The 27825-nt window shown below is 42.6% G+C and overlaps 1 protein-coding gene across 1 annotated transcript in view; it reads left to right on the top strand.

Annotated features, from left to right (window-relative positions):
• Nucleotides 1–27825, top strand: part of LOC138757508 (NACHT and WD repeat domain-containing protein 2) — a 150018-nt gene that overhangs the window by 53250 nt on the left and 68943 nt on the right. The window contains exon 3 of the mRNA XM_069924980.1: nucleotides 9523–9531. Coding sequence (XP_069781081.1) covers nucleotides 9523–9531 — 9 coding nt within the window. The remainder of the gene's footprint in view (nucleotides 1–9522; nucleotides 9532–27825) is intronic.

The following is a 27825-nucleotide window of genomic DNA, read 5'->3' as shown; positions in this document are numbered from 1 at the left end:
TTTCATTATTGTTCTTGATGATGTATCTAACAAAGGATCCAAACAAAAATTAAAATCACCTCCTACTAAAATATTTTCATAAGCATCTGCCAAATTTAAAAAAGTATCTATGAATTTTTCATCATCTAATATTTAATAAAGTCCACTCCTCAGAAAATATTTAACAATTTACCATTACATATCTAACTGCAGGGTCCATAGTCAGACTTTGAACTTCAATTGGTAATTTTTTCTTAAATAAAATCAGCACTCCCCTGCTTTAGAATTAAATGAAGAAAATACTACTTGATCTACCCAATCTCTTTTCAATTTTAGGTGATCTTTTTCAGTTTAATGAGTCTTTTGGTTTTTTTTAAAAAGCAATATCCACTCTTAATTTTTTATATAGGACAATATTTTCTTCCTTTTTATTTTCCCCATTAATATTAAAACATAATCTTAATTACCTTATTCATTTTTTGTTATTTTTAAAAATGCCTTTTCATCACTCCATTCCAGGAATAATTTCCATTAAATAATTTGGTCCTGAGCATCACCATCTGTAATTCAAAAATATTAAATTAGTTCAAATTAAATGCAACACTTATAATTATTGAAAAGAAAAAAAACCTAAATCCCCACTCAATAAGTGCTGTAAAAACCAATATTATCTCCCTCCATTTTACAGGTCATGGCAAAACCACGAAAACACATGCAATCGCCAGAAACTAACTTAACACATTCCCCAACCACACAGGAATAAAACTTGATTTAATCAATCAAAATATCAATTCCATCTAACATAAGAATAGATAATATCATATCAATTCTTCATCCATCAAAAAAGAGAAAAAAATCATTATATTAAATTCATTGCAACGAATCAGTGCCTTCTATTGCTTGAGCTTTGGACAAACTTTGAGTATATTCTTCAGATTGAACAAAATTTGTGGAAAAAAACATTCAGTTGACTTGGTACAAACATTTTCAAAGTAGCAGGATAATGTAACCTTTATCGTACAAATCTTTCTTAACTGGATTAAATTCCTTCCTTCTCTTTAACAAAGTTTGACTCAAATCTGGATAAAAGAAAATGTTATCCCCTATGTCTATATCCCTTAGACATTTTCATCGCCAAACCCAGAAGCCTCACTCTATCCTGTGTTATGAGCCCAAAGGACCCTAAAACCCAGCAGCAATAGATATTCACCCAGACAAATGGTTACTTAAACAAAAGTTGCTTTTAATTATCTTTAAACATGAAAACAGGATCAAACTTTAACCTATCACTTTAAGTTAACAAACCTAACTTAGCCCCCCTTCTAATTCTAAGTGCACGTGTATGTAATGTATGTATAAGTTCAGAAAAGTTCTTTGGTTCATAGTCCAATCTTGCTTCTCAGTCCTCCAAGTTCATTTGTTGCAGACAATCTCATACTGTGCACAGAATTTAACCTGTATAAAGTTCACCAGTCTTTGGTGCTTGAAAGGTAAATGGTTACCGCTCAGGAAGTTTCTTGTAGGTTTTTAGAAAGAGATGTGTTGTTTCAGGACATCCACAATTGAGGAACTTCCCTCAGTCACCTCAGTGTCTTGCTTTTTTTTTTGGAAAATTTTATTTAAAGATTTTATAAAACTATAAACATTTTAAAAAAAATACAACATACAAAAGAAAACAAAACTCCCCTCCCACCTCCCCTCATCTAACCTATCCCCTCCCTTGGAGCCTTATAAAAAGATTTTTTTTAAAATCTGGTTATTTAATATCAACTGTTTGATATACCAACTCTGTACATATCATTTACTTAAGATCTATTGCCATATGCTGTAAATATAAACTCCACATTTTAACAAATAAAGAATAATTATTTTGCAAATTATAAGTTATTTTTTCCAAATATATACATGGTTTTAATGCATTATGCCATCTTTATATTCAGCTCTACCTTATTTTTCCATGTCATAACTATACATTTTCTTGCTACTGATAACCCTAATCATACAAAAGCCAATTGTGGATCATTCATCTGCAATCTTGCATTTAATACATTCATATAACCTAATAAACACATCATTGGATCCAATTACAAATCCATTTTAAATAAATCTCTCAAAAACTTTATAACTTTATCCCAAAGAGTTTTAACTTTTTCACACGACCAAACAGAATGCATGAAAGTATCAATCTGTTCTCCACATCTAAAACACAAATCTGATGAGCTGAATCCATATTTCTTCAACTTTTCATGAGTTAAATACATTCATCCATAAAATTATAATTAACCACACTATATCTCACATTAAGTAATTTTGTACCCCTATCCATACACATATTTGACCATTCTTCTCAGAACAAAACAGTATCTAAATCCTTCTCCCATTTCTCCTTCATTTTATATACATCAACTTTATCCATTTTTTTTGCAATGACTTGTACATTATCTGAAATAAACCCCTTATTTCCTTTATCTGTAATTAACATCTTAAATTTTGTTTGACCTGGTAAAATCAAATACCATCCAAAATTTGTTTGTAAAAAATCTCAAACTTGAAAATAAGCAAAAAAAAGAATTTAATGAAATACCAAACTTCTCTCATAATCTATTAAATGTAGAAAATCAACCTGCTTCAAAACAATCCTGTATCATACTTATTCCTTTCATTTCCCAATTTTTCAAATAAGGATTATTTAAAGAAAAAGGCATTTTTACTTTAGATCCTATAAATTGGTCTTGCTTGTACCAACTATCCATTATATGTCGCAGTACAGGAAATTTGTATTTTTGTAACAATAAAGGGTTCCATTTATAAATAAAATGACTAATTTTATTTTCAAAAGTCTGATCCAATTCAACTTTTGCCAACATAGGTGGTTGTTCATCAAATAACCTAGTAATAAATTTCAATTGTGCCGCCTCATAATAATTTTGAAAATGTGGTAAGTGAAGTCCACCCCATTCCTACTGCCATGTTAATTTTTGTATAGAAACTCTTGACAATTTACCTTTCCACAAAAATAATCAAATTACTTTATTTAATTCCTTTTTAAAAAAAATTCTTTGGTATTACACTTAGAATAGACTGAAAAAATATTGTATGTAGGGATATATATTCATTTTTATAAAATTGACTCTCCCAATTAAAGTCAACGGTAAATCTTTCCAACTATGTAAATCAACTTTAATCTTATTTATCAACAGTATATAATTTCAACTATATAAATCTTGATATTCTCTATTCACTATAACTCCTAAATATTTAATTTTATTAGAACATCTAAGCTTAGTAATTCACCTACAATCTGTATAATCTTCATCTGATATAGGTAATATTTTACTTTTTTCCCAATTAATTTTATAACCTGAAAATATACCGTATCGATTTAACAAATTTTGCAAAGATTCTAAAGAATCTTTAGGGTATGTCAAATATATTAAAACATCATCTGCAAACAAATTAATTTTGTACTCTTGTTCACCTATTATAAACTAGAATCTTGCCTTATAGCTTGAGCCAAAGATTCTATTACCAAGGCAAATAAAGCTGGTGAAAGAGGACAACCCTGTCTAGTTGATCAAGACAAATTAAATTCCAATGAAATCTGTCCATTTGTCATTACTCTTGCAGAAGGACTAGTATACAAAGCCTTAACACAGGCAGTAAAAAGTGGACATAATTAAATCTTTCTAACACTGTAAACACAAAATTCCATTCAACCTGATCAAAAGCTTTTACTGCATCTAATGCTATTATCATTGGTTGGTTAACTTGTTGTCTTGCAACATTAATTATTGAAATCAATTTAGTAATATCTGGAGAGTATCTGCCTTTAATGAAGCCAGCTTGATCAACGTGTACTAATCTTGGTAAAAATATAGCTAATCTATTAGCTAAAACTTTTGACACAATCTTATAATCCACATTTATCTCTCACACTCGCTCACTCGCTCACTCGCTCACTCGCTCACTCGCTCACTCGCTCACTCGCTCACTCGCTCACTCGCTCACTCGCTCACTCACTCACTCACTCACTCACTCCAGGCATCGATTGCAATGCTTTAAGTTCACAATCAGTAAATGAACTATCTAAGTCCTTAATATCTGTCACATTCAACGATGAAAAATTTAAATTAGATAAAAAAGAATCAATCTGATCTATATCTTGAGTAACCACAGATGTATATAAACCTTGAAAATTTTTTTTTAATTTGTCATTAATTCCCTGTGAATTATATATAATCTCTGAATTTTTCCTAATTGTGTTAATTGTCCTTGATGCTTGTTCAGTTTTCAATTGCCAAGCTAAAATTTTATGCACTCTTTCACCCAACTTGTAACTTTGCTGAGATCGCTGAATCATTTTGTCATATTTATAAGATTGCAAAGTGTTATAACAAAGTTTTAATTTAGTTAATGGTATCTTATCTTCAGTGGAATACTTATGAAATTCTTTCTCTAACATATCAATTTCTTTTTCCAAATTTTGACTCTCTAACAAATATTGTTTTTTAACTTTTGCTGTATGACTAATAATCTGACCTTTTAAATATGCTTTCAAAGCATCCCATAAAAGTTTTTACTCTGTACTGAACCTTTATTCATTTGTAGATAAAAGACAATTTTATCTCTTATATACTTAACAAAATCAGGCTTTTTTTAATAACATTTCATTAAATTTCCAATGATAAGCACAGTACACAGACAAGAAGCCAACAACAATGAATGATCAATGTTCTACTCTTATATTCAGCACGAGTAAATCTACCCTGCAACTGTGCTGAAACAAAAAATAAATCAATTCTAGAAAATGAATTGTGTTGGGCAGAATAAAAAGAAAAATCTTTTTTCAGTTGGATTCAATTTCTTCCATATTTCTATCAAATTCAAATCTCTCATCATCTCAGTTATTCTTTTTGCCATTTTAGTTCTCTTCACAGTTTTTGGAGATTTATCCAGTAATGGATCTAAACAACAATTGAAATCCCCTCCTATCAAAATATTCTCATTTGATTGATTCAAATTTTAAAAAGCATCAGTAACAAATACTTCCTCATCTTCAATTGATGCATAAACATTCAACGTCCAAGTTTCAGAAAATATTTTACATTTAACCATCAATACTCTACTAGCATTAGCAGAGAAAGAGTCCAAACCAAAGGATACTTTTTTATTTATCAAAATTGCAACTCCTCTGGCTTTTGAATTGAAAGAAGCAGTCACATGATCTACCCAATCCCTTTTCAATTTCAAATGTTCTTTCTCTGTTAAATGAGTTTCTTGCATAAATCCAATATCCACCTTCAACTTTTTAATATAGTCCAAAAGATATTTTTGTTCTATTGGATGATTTAACCCCTTAACATTAAAGTCACAAAATTCAGATTATTCATTATACCCTATAGAGTGGCACCCAACACAGTCAACCCTTACACTAGGTTACAGCTCCTTTTCTTAAAAAAAAATCCCCTCCTAAATCTAATTTAAAAAAAATACAAAAAATCCTTTACAAAAAACCAAACTTAAAATTAATACAAAAAAAATACCCCCCCATTAAAAAAAACTGCAAAGCAGTACCCCACCTTGTTGACCGGGTGTGGTCCATACCACTAGTGGCAGGTGACTTCGAACTCAGAAGGGTCATCGACCTCTCCCCGGCCAGACTTTTAAAGAAAAAAAAATAGTTCATCATTTTATTGTCCAGGTTGAGTTTGAGTATCTTCCATCACTTTAATTAGTTGCACCGTTTCCATCTTCTGCAGCCCATTACCATTTCCATTCTTAGTCTTGGCAATGTTGACAAAAGGTTTCCTGGAGAGGTCATAACTCAACTTATTATCTGGCAATCAAATGGCAAAAGTTAGTTCAACCTAAGCTTTCTCAAAAAAATGATACTGATATTGCCCATAATACTGCCCAAACACCTTCAATACTGCCGGATAACTAAATGCTGATTTATAACCTTTCTTCCACAACACTATTGAACTGCTTATGTCTCTGAATAATCTCCTGACTTAGATCCGCATAAAAGAAAACTCTGCTGCCATGAAGCATTATTGGGTTCTGATCAACATGGGCTTTCTGTACCGCAAGATGCAAAATCGTCTCCCGATCCTGATATCTTAAAAATCTAATTAAAACCACTCGCGGAGTCTGCCCAAGAAAATGCTTCCTCCTTAACGCTCAATGAGCTCTGTCCAATTCCAATCCTCTGGAAATGATTCCTTCCCCAACATTTCTGGAATCCATTTACAAAAAAACTATGTAGGGTCTTGTTCTTCAATATCTTCAGGAATCCAACTATTTTTACATTATTTCATTGAATTTGATTCTCCAATGAATCAATTTTTTGCAGAAAGATATTCTTTTGCACATCCCATCCTGTTGATGATTCTTCCACCTGATCCATTCTGTCTTCAACTTTCTTACATCTCTCCTGTAATTCATCCACGGCAATTAGACATTTATTAAGATCCCCTTTCATAGCAGCAATTTTCCCATTTACTTCAACAAATTGTTCATCTATATTATGAAAACCGGTTGTCATATAGGCCATAATATTTTTATTTTGCTTTGTTGATTCTTCAAACATTGTAACCACATCAGGTCCATGTGAAGGATTTGTTAAAGTAGGTGAAGTGACAGGCTTAAATGGGGAAGCCAGTTTTGTAGTTCTGGGCCTACCTTCAATTGCCTCTGCTGCCATCAATAATAACTCTTGGCCATCTTCATCCATATATTCAACATTCTTCTTCTTCATGATGCTCATAGGCCCTGTAGTGTGGTAGCGTGCGCCATTTGGCACGCATGAGCGTGCTGCCAGCCGCACTTCACCACTCTCACCCTGATGCAACCCCGCTCAGCTCACCACCCTAGGCCATGCTTGTCGCATCGCGCCCCCTGACATCCTGGCCGACAGCCAGGTTCCCTGCGATGGCGCCATCTTTCATCGACTGCAACTTCTGAGAGGTCGACCTTCTTTCAGATTCCTCTGAAGACATTATCTCGGGCTTCGGCTCCATAATAAATCGATCCTGGTGCTTCTTTTGAATGGTAGGCCCAAATTTTTCACTTTTCCCCACAACTTTAATAACTAATTCTTTTGTTTCTGGCCTCTTCATTTCTTCATTTTTTGTAGCCCCAAGACTCAATACTTTGTCTGACAGTTCTACTTGTTCCAAGTGAAATATTAGACAGCCAGTCCTCTTGCATGAACCACAAGGGCTGACTAGAACATATTCCACACTGGAGCTTCTTGCCAGCCTTTCCTATTTCAGTTGGCTGACACTGGTCGGTCTCTCACTCACACACACAGACTGAGACAGCCTGTTTGACTCTCTTTCTTTAGACAATAGGAGAGCTGGCTCTGAATGGGCAACAAAAGCGGCATCGTCTGCAAAGAGTAGTTCACGGACAAGTTGCTCTTGTGTCTTGGTGTGAGCTTGCAGGCGCCTCAGACAGCGCATGACGTCCTGTTTTGCGGAAACTGCCAAAATGTTTAGCCTGGAAGTCAGCCTGAAGAAAACTGAGGTCCTCCATCAGCCAGCTCCCCACCATGACCACCAGCCGCCCCCCCCCCCCCCACATCTCCATTGGGCACACAGAACTCAAAACGGTCAACCAGTTTACCTACCTCGGCTGCACCATTTCATCTGATGCAAGGATCGACAAAGAGATAGACAACAGACTCGCCAAGGCAAATAGCGCCTTTGGAAGACTACACAAAAGAGTCTGGAAAAACAACCACCTGAAGAAACACACAAAGATCAGCATGTACAGAGCCGTTGTCATACCCACGCTCCTGTTCGGCTCCGAATCATGGGTCCTCTACCGGCATCACCTATGGCTCCTAGAACGCTTGCATCAGCACTGTCTCCGCTCCATCCTCAACATTCATTGGAATGACTTCATCACCAACATCGAAGTACTCGAGCAGGCAGAGTCTGCAAGCATCAATTCCATACTGCTGAAGACCCAACTGTGCTGGGTGGGTCACATCTCCAGAATGGAGGACCATCGCCTTACCAAGATCGTGTTCTATGACGAGCTCTCCACTGGCCACCGAGACAGGTGCACCAAAGAAGAGGTACAAGGACTGCTTAAAGAAATCTCTTGGTGCCTGCCACATCGACCACTGCCAGTGGGCTGATATCGCCTCCAACCGTGCATCTTGGCGCCTCACAGTTCAGCGGGCAGCAACCTCCTTTGAAGAAGACCACAGAGCCCACCTCACTCACAAAAGACAAAGAAGGAAAAAACCAACACCCAACCCCAACCAACCAATTTTCCCTTTCAACCGCTGCAGCCGTGCCTGCCTGTACCTTATCGGACTTGCCAGTCACAAACGAGCCTGCAGCAGACGTGGACATACCCCTCCATAAATCTTCGTCTGCGAAGCCAAGACAAAGAAAAGAAAAAGAGACAATAGAGCACCAGCCTGCTCTTTCATTTGTTGCTTTTGGGTAAACAAGAACCCCTCAGCGACCTCTCTCTAAGCACTCTTCAAAAAGGAGTGAGAAACCACTTGTCTCCTCTTGCTTTAAAAGACAATAGTCCATTTCCACAACATCAGTCCAATTAACATCTACTTGTGAAGTCTTCAAAGTTTCTGTAAACTCACTGAACATGAGGTCTCCAGTATTTGAAATTATCTGTTTTAAAGTGTTTGTATGTAACCTACTCTTAACTTTTCCCAATTTATCTCCCAAAAATATTTCTATATACTCTGTCACACATGGTAATTCAGAAATCTGATCAGGATAGATCGTGGTCTCTGGTTCAGACGATGGGCTCTTTCAATTGTCTTCAAAATGTTCCTCTCCAAATATCTTCAGTACCACTCTTGAAAGAAGCGAATCACATCTTCTCCTTCTTTGCCTGTGGATAATCCACTATTTTAATGTTATTTCTTTTGCTATAATTTTCCAAAATATAGACTTTCTCCAACAATTTTTCATTCATCAAGATTAAACTAGTCCTCAAATCTTCATACATGAGATCTATCTTCAATACAGTGTGTCCTCTCAAACATCTTGATCCTTATTTTCCAACTTATCCATTACTCATCACCTTTAAATTGCCATCAGAACAATTGAAGCAAGTTAAAACAGATTTGACAGTTAACTGGATAATGCATTGAAGTTATTTTCCAAAGTAAAATTCATTTTAATTTGAAGTTCATCAATTTTAGATTCAATCTTACTTATTTCTTTCTTAAAAGTCTTTTTTACCCCTCTGGTCTGTTCCTCTTCTGAACTTGATGTAACTTCACTTTCGTACTCCCTGAAGCTTCCTTCCTCCACTGGACTTGTGTCTCTTTCATGCACTGAAGTTGACACAGTCCCTGGACTGTCCCTCTAAGAGATTTTGAATTTTTTTTTCTCCGCCTGCTTTTCTATTGCACTGTGCATGCACAAAGCACTTTTAAGTTTTCCTCCAGCACCATCTTTATGGCTAAACATGAAGAGGGCTCTGGAGGAAGGTCCCTCTCCTGGGTCCTCACTGGCAAATCCAGAAAGTACCTCAGCAGCCAGCTTCATCGCTAAGGTGGGTCCAGTTTCTTTTTTATTCTTCTCTTCTGACTTTTTAGTAGGAGTTAACTTAGAAGCTTTTTCTTTCTTAGGTGACATCATAAAAATTTAGTTCGATGCTTTATACCGGTGGTTCTCAACCTTTTTCTTTCTACTCGCATACCACTTTAAATATTCCCTATGGCATAGGTGTTCTGTGATTAGTAAGGGATTGCTTAAGGTCACACTTACAAGTTTGATGCCGTACTCTCTGAGGCGTTGTATTACTTTTCGTGCATCATTCACATGGTAGTCAAAGGTGTCACTGAAAACCAGTGTGTCGTCCAGGTAAAGAATACAGATGTTATCCCAAAGCCCTTCCAAATATTCCTTCGTGCATCATTGGAAGGCTGTGGGGCATTCATGAGGCCAAAGGGGATGCCAATCCACTCATAAAGCCCACATGGTGTGACAAAAGCTGTCAGTGACCTGCTTTCTTCTGACATGAATCCCTGGTGGTAAGCTTTCCCCTGGTCAAATAGAGAAAACCCAGATTTACCACCTAAACTGTCCAGGATGGGCTGACGGTCAGGATGGGTCTTTCTGTTCAAGTCTTTGTAATCTATGCATAACCGTAGGGTGTCATCTTTTTTTTCTAACACACAATGGCTGAGGTGTTTGACATCCTGATCTAGTCCTGCGCTATTAGGTCGTGGAGGTAACCCTTCATTTCCGGGTATCAAGGACTAGGCACTGATCTGCATCTGCGTTTGACTGGTTCATTGTCTTTGAGGAAAATAGCCATATTCATCTTTTCAATACAGTCAATATTATTGTCTGACCTTGAAAAGGAATGAAACCCTTCTCTAAGCATCTGTGTGGTGGTATGTTATTACACCACTAGGTCACCAGGGGCCACTGCCTATTGACCTTGTATATATAAACTGGTCTCAGCTCATTCTGGCCTAGGCTTGGACAGAGGCAAGGCCTAGCTGTATATATTAGCCTATTAAAACTAGCGTTTTAATTGCACTCTGTCTCGTGTGGTTGATGCTAGTCGCCATCAATCTGTTTCATTACCTGTATCTGATCCTCACTAAGGTGACTTAGATCTACAGGTGGAGCCCAGTGTTCACTGATGTTACTTTTTGGTTTCATGCTTGTGTGACTCACTATGGCTGGTGTTGAAACTTTCTCAAAATTCTGGGTGGGCAAGATTGTCATAATGGTTTGCACTGTGCCAATTAAAGTGTGCCTTGTCAAAACAATGTCATGGTCAATTGGGTTAGAAGCATCCATCGTGATGTCTGGGATACACCTTTCCTGACCCTGACTAGGGTGTCGTGGAACTTGAGGCCATCTGGCCACTGTGGGTTCAGGCCTGACTGAAAGAGCAAGGCCTTGTCCTCCTTCAAGGGCAGCACAGCTACCCAACAGTTAATTTGAATGCCACTGTGTTTTGGAAATGCGATCTCCTTTTTCTTTGTTTCCACTGTATACTCACCTGTATAAAAGCTATCACCTTATTCCTTTTGAGACTTGGGAAGGCTTCCCTCACAATGTTATACTGTTTAGTCTTTTCAGTTATTGTTAGAATGTGTTCAATAACATTGAAACTTATGAAGGGATGAGACAGGTGCCATCCTTTCATTGCAATTCTTCTGCTTGGTCAGTTCCAGTGGCTAGCAGGAAAGTCAATTCAAACCATCCCAAGTACAGCATTTCAGTTCCATTCGCAGCAGTCGTTAAACCATCATGTGTCCAGGATCTCTGAAACATCCCTCATTCTTGTGGTTGGCAGGTGTTCCTCTTTTCATCTTTCATCAATTATCGACACCTGAGAACCTGTGTCCCATAGAACTTGCAGTTGGTGACTATTCAGACAACATTCAACAGAACACTTTCTGCCAACTAGCGAGGTGACTTTGTGGGGGTGGCCCACTTGAGCTAGAGGGGGCAGCATGTGAGCACTTTCCCTCCACATCTACTCTTCACTCACCGGATCTGTTAAGAAAATCACAAACTCTGAGCAAGTTCCCTTTAGTCAGCGTATGTAGCACCCCCCCCCCCCCCAAACCCCCGAATACCTCTTTCTGTAGCTTTTATAAGGCTGATATGTTTACAGGCTAGGAGAAATTTTTACTGTGCAGGAGTTGACTTGGGACTGGATGTCCTGGCGATCTCTGAACAGTCTTGGGTGACATATCCTCTACCACCTGCTTCCAGCTCTCCTCAAACAGCACCACATTCTTCCCTGCAGCCTGTCTGGATTGTTGTGTGGGGAGATAGCTGCCTCAGAACCCGGCCACCAGGTTGTGGACACCGGACATCTGAAGAGCGATCTCAGCGGTCCCTCCAAAATGTTACGCCCCTGAAAATGGGGAGAAATAATCACAGGAGTGATTGGGTAATGTTTCCTCAGTGAGAGCGTTTACTCGAATGCAATTATCAAATATAATGACAATTTCCAAACAACATACCAGTTCGGTTATAGTAGAATACATAAATTACAACGATATACAGTATTTACCTGAGACATTCATCCTCATTTTTCTCTACTACTAAATAATATGTAACTATGGCTCAGTAAACTCTCGCAAAACTTGGAGAAGTTCCTAAATACACAGCATACCAACAACTTTCAAATACATTTACTTATGTGTACATTTGACTTAACCACATGGCGGAATCATTTAGCACAGCTACAGGTTGCACTCTGCTAACACGCAGGGGCTTTGCTCACACACACACCTGGTCATACTCAGCAAAACTGTATTTTAACTTGCTCAAAATGTTACATCAACATTCTCTTGACACTCAAAACATCTTAATGAATGATCACAACCACTCTACCAGTGTGGAATACCCACAACATTCCTGAAAATGGGGAGAAATGATTACAGGAGTGATCGGGTGATGTTTCCTCAGTGGGAGCGTTTACTCAAATGAGGGTCATACCACAATTCCCCTGAGTAATGTGGACAGAGACACTATAATTATTATTATGATTCCATTCTTACCAATAAACAATGAAATAAACAATGAATGAATTAAAAATCTTTTTGGCATTTTAACCCTTTTTCACATAATATAAGTTTCTACTGTTTTAGGCACCTTTTGAACATAAACACCTTTTAAGTACCTTCCTTTTAAACCTTATCTCATTTTTATCCTTAATCTCAGCAATTGCATGTCATTACGGACCATGAATTTACTATCTTTTAAACTTGTCACACACCGTAACAGGCCATTACGGCCCATAAGCCCGTGCTACCCGATTGACCTACATCCCATTGCGTTCCTGGCGGAGATAAACAGGATCTATTTGTATTTGAAAAGACCAGAATGCTTGGCGTGGCTTTGTGTGTGGGTAATTATGCCTTACAAATATGATAGAGTTTATTGAAGAGATGCCCAAGAGGATTGATGAAGGCTAGAAGGTGAAATTTGTCAACATGGTCCTTATCAAGGGCTTTAACAAGCTTCTGATTGGTAGGCTGGTTCAGATTGTTTAAATTCATGGGATCCAGGTGAACTAGCCCATTGAATACAAAATTAGCTTAGTGGAAAAAGTCAGTGGATGATTGTTTTTCAGATTGGATTTGTGACCAGTAGTGCACATCAGAGATCGGTGGTGGGTTTCTGTTATTTGTCATTTAGTGTTTTGCATGAGACTATAGGTGCTATGATAAGGTTGCAAACGATATCATAATTTTGGACAGTGAAGAAGGTTGAGTAAGTCTGCAAGAAGAAGGTAGGTAGAATTTAACTCTGACACTTTAAACTAGGGCACAACATAGCAAATGGCCTTGAGGAATGTTAGAAAACAAGTATCAAGTGTACAAGTAAATAGTTCCTTCTAAGTTGGGCAGAGTAGTGAAGAAGGTGTATGACCTGTTTGCCTTCATTAGTCGGACAAGTGAGTACCAGAGTTGGGATGTCATGTTAGAAATGCATAAGACATTGATGAGGCAGCACTTGGGTTAATGTGTACAGTGATCACACTATTGAAAGTGCACAAAGAAAAATGCTGCCAGGAGCAGAGGGCTCTCGTTGTATGGAGAGGTTGGGATTGCATTTTTTTCCCCAGAGTGAAGAAGGCTGAGGGGTGATCTTACAGAAGTACATAAAATCAGGATGTGCTTGAATAAAACTGAAGGGCCCAGTCTTTGGCCTAATATAGGGGAGTCTAAATTGAGGACCTGGGTTTAAGAAGTAAGAGGAAAGATTTAAAAGTGGCCTGAGGAATGGGCATTTCAGACAGATGATGGTACATTTATGTGAAGCAAACTGCCAAAGAAAGTGGTAGGGTAGGTTCAATTACAACATTTAAGAGATAATTGGATAGGAAAGTCTAAGCTGCAGGCAAATGGAACTAGCTCAGGTTGGCACCTTGTTTGATGTAGAGGAGTTGGCCAAAGATCCAAAGAGATGACTCACTCTCCTTCTCACTTCTACACCAACCTGTTCATCCTCAGCACTTTCCATCATTGGATAACTTTTCTCATCCCACTCCACCACCCCCCCCCCCCCCCCATTCTACATGCCATCATTTCCTCCCCATCTGGCACAATCTATAACCTACCATCGCGCCTCTCCATTCCCACACTGACTCAGTTCTTCCAGCATTTATTTTTCCTTCTGATTTCAGTATCTGCAGTCTCTTTTGTCTTCTTTTGAATATACTCAGTAACTGAGGCTTCACAGCCCTCTTGGGAAGGAAATTTAAAGATTACCTTGCTACTGAATGAAGAAACATCTTCTCACTTCAGTGGCAGATAGCTAGCCTTTTACTTCACAACTGTGATAGGTGGTCCTGGGCCATTTTAACCCTGACAAGCCCTGCAATGGGGATGCAGAAAATACAGCATTTTGGACCAAATTTAAATGAATTTTTTTCCACCAGGATGTACATTCCAGGGAGATTGAGAAAACAATGTGAAAACATAATAAATTTTTGATCAATTTTGCAAGGTTTTATTTACTTTTCCATTGAAATCACAAAGTTTAAAAAAAAATAGCCTGTCTCCATTGTCTTTGTTAGCCCAATTTTATTCATACAGAAACAAAAAAATTATCCATTTGTGGCACAATGTTAACATACTACATTGAACCAAGCTTTGCTGACCTGATTTTCCCCCTCCCCAAAACAGCCATGCATGCTTATGCCCAGCACATGCTTGAGTGATCTTAATGTGGTGGGCTAATCTTGTAGAATTAAAGCATTACAGATTCCAAATATGTGGCTGAAGTGATGGCAGTGCCATCAGTGGTTGAATGGGAAAGCCCTGTCCACAAATGTTCCCGAGTCCCCAGCCCAGCTTGCCATTTGTAAATGTGGTGTGCTTTAAATCGTGTATCTCTGTGTAGATTGATATTCCCGTCTATTCAAATGAACAGCAGTGATAATGTGCAAATGTAAAAAATAAAAATACCAGATTTTGGATTTTTTTTACAGAATAATATTTGAGACAACTAAAGATTTTTTTTAATCATTGCCCTTGAATGGGTAGTTAGAAAATATTTCTTTTAATTTGTCAAGTAAAAAGAATTCAATTTTATATTTTTAGTTTATTCACAGGAAGTGAAAAGCTTCAAATAAGATCTCCTACATGACATAACAAGTGAATACATCATCAATTTTACAACAAAATGTTAAATCATCCAATTTTATTTTATTGACTGAAATGAACTGGTATGATTTTCCATCTACTCAATCCAGTGAAGAAAATTAGGTAATATTGTTGTTGGAGCACTCTTTAGCATTGTTTCTGTGTTCTTGTCAGCAATTTACTATGAACAAAGTTGTAAAAGACATCTTTTTGCTACTTGTGATCATAATTCTGAATATTTCCTTCCTGGCGATAGGTCTTGATTTAAAATTAAATGTTAGTGATTTCCATTGTTTCAATATGAAGAGTCAACCATTTAAGACTAAGATGAGTGAAAATTTTTACTCGTAAGGATTAATAGTCATGCAGTTTTTCAACACTTCACCCTAACTTGCCATGCTGACCAAGTTTTCTACCTAAACATTTCTGCTTGATAATCCATTCCCATTACTCCCTGTGAATATGTTTCTTCTTTGGCTTGGCTTCACGGACGAAGATTTATGGAGGGGTATGTCCACGTCTACTACAGGCTCGTTGGTGACTGACAAGTCTGATGTGGGGACAGGCAGGCACGGTTGCAGCGGTTGCAAGGGAAAATTGGTTGGTTGGGTTTTCCTCCTTTGTCTTTTGTCAGTGAGGTGGGCTCTGCAGTCTTCTTCAAAGGAGGTTGCTGCCCGCCGAACTGTGAGGTGCCAAGATGCACGGTTGGAGGGGATATCAGCCCACTGACGGTGGTCAATGTGGCAGGCACCAAGAGATTTCTTTAAACAGACCTTGTACCTCTTCTTTGGTGCACCTCTGTCTTGGTGGCCAGTGGAGAGCTCGCCATATAATACGATCTTGGGAAGGCGATGGTCCTCCATTCTGGAGACGTGACCCACCCAGTGCAGTTGGATCTTCAGCAGCGTGGATTCGATGCTTGCAGACTCTGCCAGCTCGAGTACTTCGATGTTGGTGATGAAGTCATTCCAATGAATTTTGAGGATGGAGCGGAGACAGTGCTGATGGAAGCGTTCTAGGAGCCGTAGGTGATGCCGGTAGAGGACCCATGATTCGGAGCCGAACAGGAGTGTGGGTATGACAACGGTTCTGTGCACGCTGATCTTTGTTTGTTTCTTCAGGTGGTTGTTTTTCCAGACTCTTTTGTGTAGTCTTCCAAAGGCGTTATTTGCCTTGGCGAGTCTGTTGTCTATCTCGTTGTCGATCCTTGCATCAGATAAAATGGTGCAGCCGAGGTAGGTAAAGTGGTTGACAGTTTTGAGTTTTGTGTGCCCGATGGAGATGTTGGGGGTGCTGATAGTCATGGTGGGGAGCTGGCTGATGGAGGACCTCAATTTTCTTCAGGCTGACTTCCAGGTCAAACATTTTGGCAGTTTCTGCAAAACAGGACGTCATGCACTGGAGAGCTGGCTCTGAATGGGCAACTAAAGCGACATCACCTGCAAAGAGTAGTTCACGGACAAGTTGCTCTTGTGTCTTGGTGTGAGTTGCAGGCACCTCAGATTGAAGAGACTGCCATCCGTGCAGTACCGGATGTAAACAGCGTCTTCATTGTTAAGGTCTTTCATGGCTTGTTTCAGCATCATGCTGAAGAAGATAGTAAAGAGGGTTGGTGCGAGGATGCAGCCTTGCTTCACGCCATTGTCAATGGAGAAGGGTTCGGAGAGCTCATTGCTGTATCTGACCCGACCTTATTGGTTTTCGTGCAGTTGGATAACCATGTTGAGGAACTTGGGGGGGGTGGGGGTGGGGGGGCATCCGAGGCGCTCTAGTATTTGCCAAAGCCCTTTCCTGCTCATAGTGTCGAAGGCTTTGGTGAGGTCAACAAAGGTGATAGAGTCCTTTGTTTTGTTCTCTGCACTTTTCTTGGAGCTGTTTGAGGGCAAAGACCATGTCAGTAGTTCCTCAGTTTGCACGAAAGCCACACTGTGATTCTGGGAGGACATTTTTGGCGACACTAGGTATTAGTCTATTAAGGAGAATCCTAGCGAAGATTTTGCCTGCAATGGAGAGCAGCGTGATTCCCCTGTAGTTTGAGCAGTCTGATTTCTTGCCTTTGTTTTTGTACAGGGTGATGTTGATGATGGCATCACGAAGGTCCTGAGGCAGCTTTCCTTGGTCCCAGCAGAGCATGAAAAACTCATGCAATTTGGTATGCAGAGTTTTGCCGCCAGGCTTCCAGACCTCTGGGGGGGGGGATTCCAACTATACCTGCTGCTTTGCCACTTTTCAGTTGTTCAATTGCCTTATATGTCTCTTCCTGGGTAAGGACCTCATCCAGCTCTAGCCTTAAGGGCTGTTGAGGGAGCTGGAGCAGGGTGGATTCTTGGACTGAGAGGTTGGCACTGAAAAGAGATTGAAAGTGTTCTGACCATCGATTGAGGATGGAGATCTTGTTGCTGAGGAGGACTTCGCCGTCTGAGCTGCGCAGAGGGCTTTGGACTTGGGGTGAGGGGCCGTACACAGCCTTTAGTGTCTCATAAAAACCCCTGAAGTCGCCAATGTCGGCGCTAAGCTGGGTTCGTTTGGCGAGGATAGTCCACCACTTATTTTGCATCTCCCGGAGTTTGCACTGAAGATGGCTACATGCGAGACAGAAGGCTCGTTTTTTCTCTGGCCAGGAAGGCTTTGCAAGGTGAGCCTGGTGGGCAGATCGCTTCTTTGCCAGCAGCTCCTGGATTTCCTGGTTGTTTTCGTCAAACCTGTCTTTGTTTTTCCTGGAGGAGAAACCTCTTCAGTGGATTGCAGTATGTCCATTTTCAGCTGATTCCAGAGGGTTTCAGGAGACGTGTCCATGAGGCAGTTTGCATCCTCAAGCTTTGCTTGGACGTTTGCCTGGAAGTTTCCTCTCACTTCGTCTGACTGCAAGTTTCCAATATTGAACCTCTTTCTGGGGGCTCCACTGTTCTTGAACTTTGGCTTGAAGTGAAGGTTGAGCTTGCAGCGAACAAGCCGGTGGTCTGTGTGGCATTCAGCGCTGGGCATGACCCTGGTGTGGAGCACATCTCATTTGTCTCTTCCTCGCACCAGAACATAGTCCAGGAGGTGCTAGTGTTTGGATCGGGGATGCATCCAGGTAGTCTTCAGGCTGTCTCTCTGCTGGAAAAAGGTGTTAGTAATGACAAGCCGCTGTAGCTCCAACAGGAGCTCCAACAGGAGACGCCCGTTGTCATTGCACTTGCCAACACCATGCTTGCCAAGGATTCCTGGCCAGGTTTCTGAGTCTTTGCCGACGCGAGCGTTGAAGTCGCCAAGGATGACACCATGCTTGCCAAGGATTCCTGGCCAGGTTTCTGAGTCTTTGCCGACGCGAGCGTTGAAGTCGCCAAGAATGACACCATGCTTGCCAAGGATTCCTGGCCAGGTTTCTGAGTCTTTGCCGACGCGAGCGTTGAAGTCGCCAAGGATGACAACCTTGTCAGCTGTAGGGGTGCGTTGGATGAAGTTGCGCAGATCAGTGTAGAACTTGTCCTTTTCTGCTGGTTCCACCTGAAGGGTTGGATATGTCCCTATGAATATGTTTACAATTGTAATATTGCACACTGAGTTTTACTTGGCTAAACTTCCTTCACAACACAATGCCAGAATTAATTCTACAGGTTAATGTCATTGCTACCTTTGGATGAAGTATATATATCACTGTTGAACCTTTCCTGTCTATATGCCTATATAAATGTCTTTTTGAATTACATTTGTACCATCTACCATTTACTCTGGCAGCTTGTTCCTACCGTTTCTCTGTGTGGGAAATGTTTCTCCTCGACTCCCCTTTAAATTGTTCCCCTCTCACCTGTGAACCTATGTCCTCTTGTTTTTGACCACCCACATCCCGCTGAGACTGAAACCATCCACTTTATTTGTACCCCTCATGATGTTTTGAACCACTATCAACCTCCCCCCCCCCTTCCAGCTTCATAATGGTGAGAGTTTGTTATGTGCAATGTTCAGATGTACCAAAATTCCTATTTGCTACAGCCATTCAAGTAAGTAATGTACAACCAATAGCAGTAATAAATTACCACAATGTGCCATGAGTCAGAAAAGATCATAAATGTATATCCTTTTATATTTAGAGTTGCAGTTAGTTCAAGACCAATGTAATGTTCTTTTGGTATTCCTGTTGTAATTTATGGTTAGGATAATACCGGGGGCTTCAAGAGCCTGATGGCTTTTGTGGGGTAATTGTACTATTTTGGAACCTAGAAATGCCAGACTTAACACTTCTGAAAATAACAGTGGAGAGAGATTGTGACCAGGATGATGGGAATTTTTTGGCATTAGCTAACGTCTTGAGTAAAGCAAGAAAGTCTGCAGACACTGTGGTTGAGAGGAGTACACAAAAGTGCTGAAGTAAGTTAGTAGGTCACGCAAACCAACATTTTGGGCCTTCAAGGAATGAGCAAAATGCAGACAGGCTCCTGAAGAAAAAGGTGAAGGAGGGAGGGAGAAAATGCAGGGGCAGGGAGAGGAGCACACGCTAACAGGCAAGTTACGGTGGATGCAAGTGGAGCAAAAACCTGAGAGGGGAGGGGGGGGGTAGTGCTCTGATCAGAGAGGGAAACTAGCTAGAGAAAGTGAGACAGAGGAATAGGGGCAGAGAGGCTTGGAGGAGGGATTTAATGGGAATTAGAGAATCGGCATCTCGTAAAGATGTCTTCAATGGATGGGAAGTTGGTGCCAGTGATGGACTTGGCTAGGTTTGCCATTTTCTACACCCTTATGTGTTCCTGGGCACTTTGGTTTCAAAATCATGTCATGACTCAACTAGTTGGTGTATGCTTTGCAGTACACCCATGCTCCTTCCAACCTCTTTTTTATAATTCAAGCCTTCCTGTCCCCTGACCATACTCAGTCTGAATGTATTTGAGGCTATGGAAGAAAAATAATTATGATCTTGCTTATGGAGGAGTAAGCTAAAGGTGCAGTTTTGCCTACCCCAGCTTCATTGTCTGATTTCTTAAACGAATGCAGAAAAAAATAGATGTTAAACACCATGGTTCTCTCCTCAGGCACAACATTTTAAAGGATCAATGACATTACCTTGTAGTATTCGTTCTGATGTTGTGTTGTGTAGGAAACTCAGCAACTTAAAATGCAATGTTGTAATGGTTAAGATATTCATAGGGAGTAATGGGAACAGAACATCGAGTTCTTTTGGTGATTCAAATCCAAAATCAATGTTACTCTTCAATGGACACATTGTGCAGTTACTTGTTGTGATAGTACAGATCTATCACCAATGTATATAGTTACAGTATCTAGACTGTGCTTACAGCGATTGGCTGAGAGCTAAGCCACGCCTACTATCTGGGCCTTAAAGGGTTGTGTCGCTAGCCAGGTCGGATCATTCCGGACTGGTCGGCCACCTGTGAAGAGCTCCTGTCTTTTGCTAATAAAAGCCTTGGTTTGGATCAACAAGTCTCTGGTTCTTTCGACGAGCTCTACAATTTTATTAGCAAAAGACAGGAGCTCTTCACAGGTGGCCAACCAGTCCGGAATGATCCCATTCAAACTCTTCTTCCCCAGAGCTCTCGTCCAATGAGAGCAAAGGCTCCCCTGCATGGCAACGCCTGACATCACAGAGTCACCAAACCCGGAAGGAGCAGCCCACCCTCACAACCATGGTGTTGGCCCACCTCTCGCCCCCGTGCGGACACTCGATCCGGCTCGGTCCCGACTGTGGCAACCGCTGCTGATGCCGCCGCCACAGCCACCCCTGGGGCTGACACTACCGCTGCTGATGTCGCCGCCACAGCCACCCCCGCGGCCAACGCTACTGCTGCTGCTGCCCGCTCCCCATCTGCCGCTGCCTACGCCGCCGCCGATGCGGCCACCATGACCAACTGGGGACTTGCCGCGGCCAACCAGGTACTCACCCTAGCGTCTGTCGCTGATGACCGTCGGGGCCCGACCGCCACGACGGACGACCTACCCACGCCAACCGCGAGCAACTACAAACCCCACTACTTACCTTTCATTCGCCGACGCCGCCACAACAGCACTTCCGGGAGGTCCTCCAACCTGCTTCTCCAGCGTTGACTACGTCTATTATGTCATCCCGTTGCGTGACGTCATCCCGTTGCGTGACGTCATCACGCGGAACTCCCCTGTCAACTGGATCAGTGACTGCTTCAATAACACTAAACCAGCTCTCATCCCCTCACCAGAGCAATGGAACTGATTAAAGTGCATGGACACTACACCAATTGTTTATTTGACTCTGGGTCAACTGACAGTTTTATCCAGCCAGATCTGGCCCTCCGCTGGGGACTTGACATTATCCCCACTACCCAGAGGAACTCATTAGCGACGAGGTCGCACTCGACCGGGTTAAAGGGGTATTGCATCGCCACGCTGGAAGTACAGGGCGTAACGGTCACCCACTTCAAATTATTTGTCCTTCCCCAATTGTGCGCCCCAGTGTTGCTGGGATTAGACTTTCAGTGTCAGTTCCGAACGGTGTCCCTACACTTTGGGGGACCCCACTCCCCCTTCTCGGTCTGCCATTGCCCCACCCCAGAAGTACCCGAGCAACCCGGGGCCAATCCTGCGGCCTTTCCACACTCCAGATTGCCCCGCCAGCACTCTTCGCAAACCTCACCCCTGGCTGGAAGCCTGTGGCCACCAAAAGTCGGCACTATCGTTACGAAAACAGGCAATTCATTAGGAGTGAGGTGCGTAGATTGCTGGATGAGGGCATCATCGAACCCAGTTCAACTCCCTGGAGAGCCCAGGTGGTGGTTGTCAAGAACGGGAAAAAGCTACGGATGGTGGTCGACTATAGCCAGACCATTAATCGCTTCATTCTCCTGGATGCGTACCCCCTGCCACGCATCACGGATGTGGTGAACCAGATCGCCCAATACCGCATATTCTCCACCATTGACCTACGTTCGGCCTACCACCAGCTCCCGATCCGCTGTGAGGACCGACCATTCACAGCCTTCGAAGCGAATGGGCGGCTGTATCAATTTCTTAGGGTACCATTTGGAGTCACGAATGGTGTTGCGGTCTTCCAGCGGGAAATTGACCGGATGGTGGACCAGAACGGGCTAACTGCTACCTTCCCGTATCTGGACAATATCACCATCTGCGGCCATGACACGCAGGACCACGACGCCAACCTAGACAAATTTCTTCAAACTGCCTGTCGGCTGAACCTGACTTAAAATTTGGGCAAGTGTATCTTCCAGACCACACGACTCGCGATTCTAGGTTGCGTGGTGGAGAACGGGATAGTCATGGCAGATCCTGACCGCATGCGTCCCCTAATGGACTTACCCCCCCCCCCCCCATACCCAGAAAGCGCTCAAACGCTGCCTGGGCCTTTTCTCGTATTACGCCCAATGGGTTCCACACTACGCCAACAAGGCGCGGCCTCTTATCAAGACCACCTCCTTTCCACTCTCGTCCGAAGCCAGAGCGGCTTTCGATCGAATCAAATCCGACATCGCCGCTGCGATGCTGCACGTGATCGATGAGTCTGTCCCGTTTCAAGTCGAGAGCGATGCATCCGACTTCGCCCTGGCAGCCACCTTGAACCAGGCCAGTCGGCCTGTAGCCTTCTTCTCCAGAACCCTCCAGGGTCCAGAGAGTAGACACTCCTCGATCGAGAAGGAGGCCCAGGCCATAGTTGAAGCGGTGCATCGTTGGAGACATTACCTTGCTGGGAGGCGCTTTACACTGTTGACTGATCAACGCGCGGTCTCTTTCATGTTCAGCAACACCCAACGAGGTAAGATAAAAAACGACAAAATCGCCAGATGGAGAATCGAACTCTCCACCTTTAACTACGACATCCTGTACCGGCCTGGTAAGCTCAACGACCCGCCTGACGCGCTCTCCAGGGGGACGTGCGCCAGCATACAGATGGACAGACTACAGAAACTCCATGAGGCGCTCTGTCATCCAGGGTCACTAGGTTTGCCCACTTTGTGAAGGCGCGCAACCTACCCTACACAGTCGAGGAGATCCGTTCCATGACCCGAGCCTGTTCGGTGTGCGCTGAATGCAAGCCCCACTTCTTCCGTCCGGATAACTCCCACGTTATCAAAGTCACCCGCCCCTTCGAGCGTCTTAGCATAGACTTTAAGGGGCCCCTACCGTCAACCAACCATAATAACTACATCCTTACGGCCATCGACGAGTACTCCCGCTTCCCGTTCGCTGTGCCCTGCCCAGACACCACTGCCACCTCAGTGATACAGGCCCTTCACAGTATTTTCGCCATTTTCGGGTACCCCAATTCCATTCACAGTGATAGGGGGTCCTCATTCATGAGCGCAGAGCTGCAACAGTACCTCCTGGAGTGTGGTATCACTTCAAGCAGGACCACGAGCTATAACCCATGCGGTATCGGCCAGGTCGAGAGGGAGAATGCCACCATATGGAGAGCGGTTACACTGGCTCTCCGGTCTAAATGTCTCCCCACCTCTCACTGGCAGGAGGTTCTCACTCGTGCCTTACACTTCATCCACTCCCTCCTATGTACTGCAACAAATGCCACCCCCCACGAAAGGATGTTCCTTTTCCCGAGGAAATCCGAATCAGGAACCACTGTACCGGCATGGCTCACCGTGCCTGGCCCCGTCCTTTTGCGACGCCACGTCCGGCACTCAAAGAACGACCCCTTGGTCGACCGAGTGACTCTACTCCACGCGAACCTGCATTACGCCTACGTTGAGTTCCCAGACGGGCGGGAGGACACTGATTCGGTGAGGGACGTAGCTCAGGACACGGTAGACCCAGCAAACCCCCCAACCCAACCTTCCCCAACTCTTTATTCCCCAGGCCCTGTGCCGCAACAGAAGGACCAACAGCTCCCCAACGACCCGGGCCACCCTGCCGACAACACGACTGGGGAATTGAGCGAAGGAGCGGACGCACCCGACGATCCCGCTGGCGACACCACTCCAGCGACCCCAATCCCGGCATCACGGCGGTCACGCCGGATAGTCAGACCCCCTGACCACTACAGTCCTTAACCTACCCCTTCCTTTCATTCTCTCCCTCGTTTTTTTTTTCCAGGGTCAGTTCTCCAAGAAGGGGTGAATGTGATAGTACAGATCTTTCACCAATGTACATAGTGTATATAGTTACTGTATCTAGACTGTGCTTACAGCGATTGGCTGAGAGCTAACCCACGCCTACTGTCTGGGCCTTAAAGGGTTGTGTCCCTAGCCAGGTCGGATCATTCCGGACTGGTCGGCCACCTGTGAAGAGCTCCTTTCTTTTGCTAATAAAAGCCTTGGTTTGGATCAACAAGTCTTTGATTCTTTCGACGAGCTCTACACTTGTTAAATTTTTTTGATTAAACCTAGTTTTCCTTTGACCCTTTATAAATGAATTTGTTCAGCAAAACACCTGACTTTGTGACTCTGGAATGTTGACCGTTTAAAAATGAGACTTCAATTGGCATTCAGCAGTAAAGCCGTCTGACCTGGGGTGAGGATGTGTAATGTTGGGAGGCCTGACATTAAAAGAGGGAGTTTGTAAAAAGGAAGATGTGCTCAGAGGAGTTTCTTTTCTTCTTTTCTTTGGCTTGGCTTCGCGGACGAAGATTTATGGAGGGGGTAAAAAGTCCACGTCAGCTGCAGGCTCGTTTGTGGCTGACCAGTCCGATGCGGGACAGGCAGACACGATTGCAGCGGTTGCAAGGGAAAATTGGTTGGTTGGGGTTGGGTGTTGGGTTTTTCCTCCTTTGCCTTTTGTCAGTGAGGTGGGCTCTGCGGTCTTCTTCAAAGGAGGCTGCTGCCCGCCAAACTGTGAGGCGCCAAGATGCACGGTTTGAGGCGTTATCAGCCCACTGGCGGTGGTCAATGTGGCAGGCACCAAGAGATTTCTTTAGGCAGTCCTTGTACCTTTTCTTTGGTGCACCTCTGTCACGGTGGACAGTGGAGAGCTCGCCATATAATACGATCTTGGGAAGGCGATGGTCCTCCATTCTGGAGACGTGACCCATCCAGCGCAGCTGGATCTTCAGTAGCGTGGACTCGATGCTGTCGACCTCTGCCATCTCGAGTACCTCGACGTTAGGGGTGTGAGCGCTCCAATGGATGTTGAGGATGGAGCGGAGATAACGCTGGTGGAAGCGTTCTAGGAGCCGTAGGTGGTGCCGGTAGAGGACCCATGATTCGGAGCCGAACAGGAGTGTGGGTATGACAACGGCTCTGTATACGCTTATCTTTGTGAGGTTTTTCAGTTGGTTGTTTTTCCAGACTCTTTTGTGTAGTCTTCCAAAGGCGCTATTTGCCTTGGCGAGTCTGTTGTCTATCTCATTGTCGATCCTTGCATCTGATGAAATGGTGCAGCCGAGATAGGTAAACTGGTTGACCGTTTTGAGTTTTGTGTGCCCGATGGAGATGTGGGGGGGCTGGTAGTCATGGTGGGGAGCTGGCTGATGGAGGACCTCAGTTTTCTTCAGGCTGACTTCCAGGCCAAACATTTTGGCAGTTTCCGCAAAGCAGGACGTCAAGCGCTGAAGAGCTGGCTCTGAATGGGCAACTAAAGCGGCATCATCTGCAAAGAGTAGTTCACGGACAAGTTTCTCTTGTGTCTTGGTGTGAGCTTGCAGGCGCCTCAGATTGAAGAGACTGCCATCCGTGCGGTACCGGATGTAAACAGCGTCTTCATTGTTGGGGTCTTTCATGGCTTGGTTCAGCATCATGCTGAAGAAGATTGAAAAGAGGGTTGGTGCGAGAACACAGCCTTGCTTCACGCCATTGTTAATGGAGAAGTAGTTCTAGAGCAATGAACAAGAGGAATGATGCTTTCCAAAGATTAGTGAAGAGCAGTATGACAAGAGGAACAGTTTGCACAAGCACATAAAAGGGCTGGAGAAAGAAGGGGGAATATAACAGATGGTGTGAAAAAAAGCAAGGCTGGAAAGCAACAGTATATGAGAAGAGATTATAAGTAGATTATGGAGATATCAAGAATGAGAAAAGCAGTGAGAAATACAAGAGAAACAGATTATTATGCGTGGAACACTGAAATGGATTTAATTGAATAGAGAATAGCTTCTTGAAGCTGTGAATGTGTTTAGGCTTTGTGCCAGGATAGAAGATGAAAATGGACTAAGTATTGATCATGGATCTAAAAGCACAGAAATGCTGGAGGAACTTGGCTGGGTTCGTAGTGTCCATTGGAGGTAAAGATATGTTACTGACATTTCGGGCATGAGTCCTTCAAAGTATAAGTAAAAGCAGGTAGGTGGTCTGAATTAAAGAGTGGCTCAGTTGGCATAGAGGTTAGGAAAATGTCTTTACAGCACCAGCGATCGGGACCGTGATTTGAATCTCGCACTGTCTGTAAGGAGTTTGTACGTTCTCCCTGTGACTATGTGGGTTTTCCCTGTGGCCCCAGTTTCCGCCCATGGTTAGAAATGTAGCAGGGGTGTAGGTTAATTGAGTGTAAATTTGGCAGCATGGACGTGTGGCTGAAATAGCCTGACAGCAATGAGGAAGCATTCAGGAGGGAGCTAATCAAGTAGTGTCACAACAACAACCTTGCCCTCAACATTAGGAAAACTAAGGAATTGATTGTGAACTTCAGGAAGGGGGACACCAGGAAAACACAAACCAGTCCTCATCGAGGGGTCAGCAGTGGAGAGGGTAAGGAACTTCAAATTCTTGGGCCAACATCTCTGAAGATCTATCCTAGGGCCTTCACATCAATACATTCATGAAGAAGACTCACCAGCAGCAATACTTCGTGAGGAGTTTGAGGAGATTTGGTATGTCACTAAAGACTCTTGCAAATTTCTACAAGGGTACTGTGGAGACAATTTTGACTGGTTTACATCACTGTCCAGTATGGAGGTGCCAATGCACAGGACAGGAAAATGAAGCAGAGAGCTGTGAACTTGGCCAGCGCTATCATGGCATTACTCTTCTCTCCACTACAAGAGGCAGAGTCTCAAGAAAGTAGCCACTATTATCAAGGACCCTCACCACCCAGACCATGCTACCACTTCTCACTGCTGCCATCAGGAAGGAGGTACAGGTGTCTGAAGATGAACGCCCAGCAGCACCAAAACAACTTATTCTTCTCTGCCATCAAATTTCTGAATGGCCAATGAACCACAGACACTACCTCACTTTTTTCTCTTCTTTTATGCTTTTTTTATACAGTAGATTTACAGAAATGTAATTTATCACAATTTTTGCACCTATGATGCAGAATAATGGTGCTGCAAAACTACAAATTTAATGACACATGTTCATGGCAATAAATCTTATTCTGATTCCATTCTCATACTCATGCATTATTTGAACCAGGAAGGCAGTCTTTAATTTCTACTTGAATTTTGGATCATCACAGGCATGTATTACAAAGTACTTTGTGTATTTGTTTAAAATCAGAGTTAATTAAAGCTAGAATTTATGGAGTGTGAATCGAGAAGAATGGATGTAATCCTGTAAATCGTTAATGCTTTAACACTTATTTAAACTGAAAGAATACACTTCAGCTGATCAAAGTGTCCTGCTCCATCATAAATATTGGATGATAAAAAGCTGGCAATGAGAGAGAAGACTGCACTTGCTCCCACAGAATGAACAATATTTTCATCACAAATACAGAACAAAATCAATGTTTGAGTATCAGCAAAACTTAATCCAAAAGTTTAAAAAAAACTGCAGACACTGGAAATCCGAAGTATAAATCAATGTTATCAGTGGGTCAGATAGCATCTGCATAGAATGAAACAAGGTTAAGCAAAGTGAATG

The sequence above is a fragment of the Narcine bancroftii genome, chromosome 3 (genome assembly GCF_036971445.1).
Source record: "Narcine bancroftii isolate sNarBan1 chromosome 3, sNarBan1.hap1, whole genome shotgun sequence".
NCBI lineage: Eukaryota > Metazoa > Chordata > Chondrichthyes > Torpediniformes > Narcinidae > Narcine > Narcine bancroftii.
The sequence above is the reverse complement of the archived record's forward strand: the minus strand, read 5'-3'. Positions and strand labels throughout refer to the sequence as shown.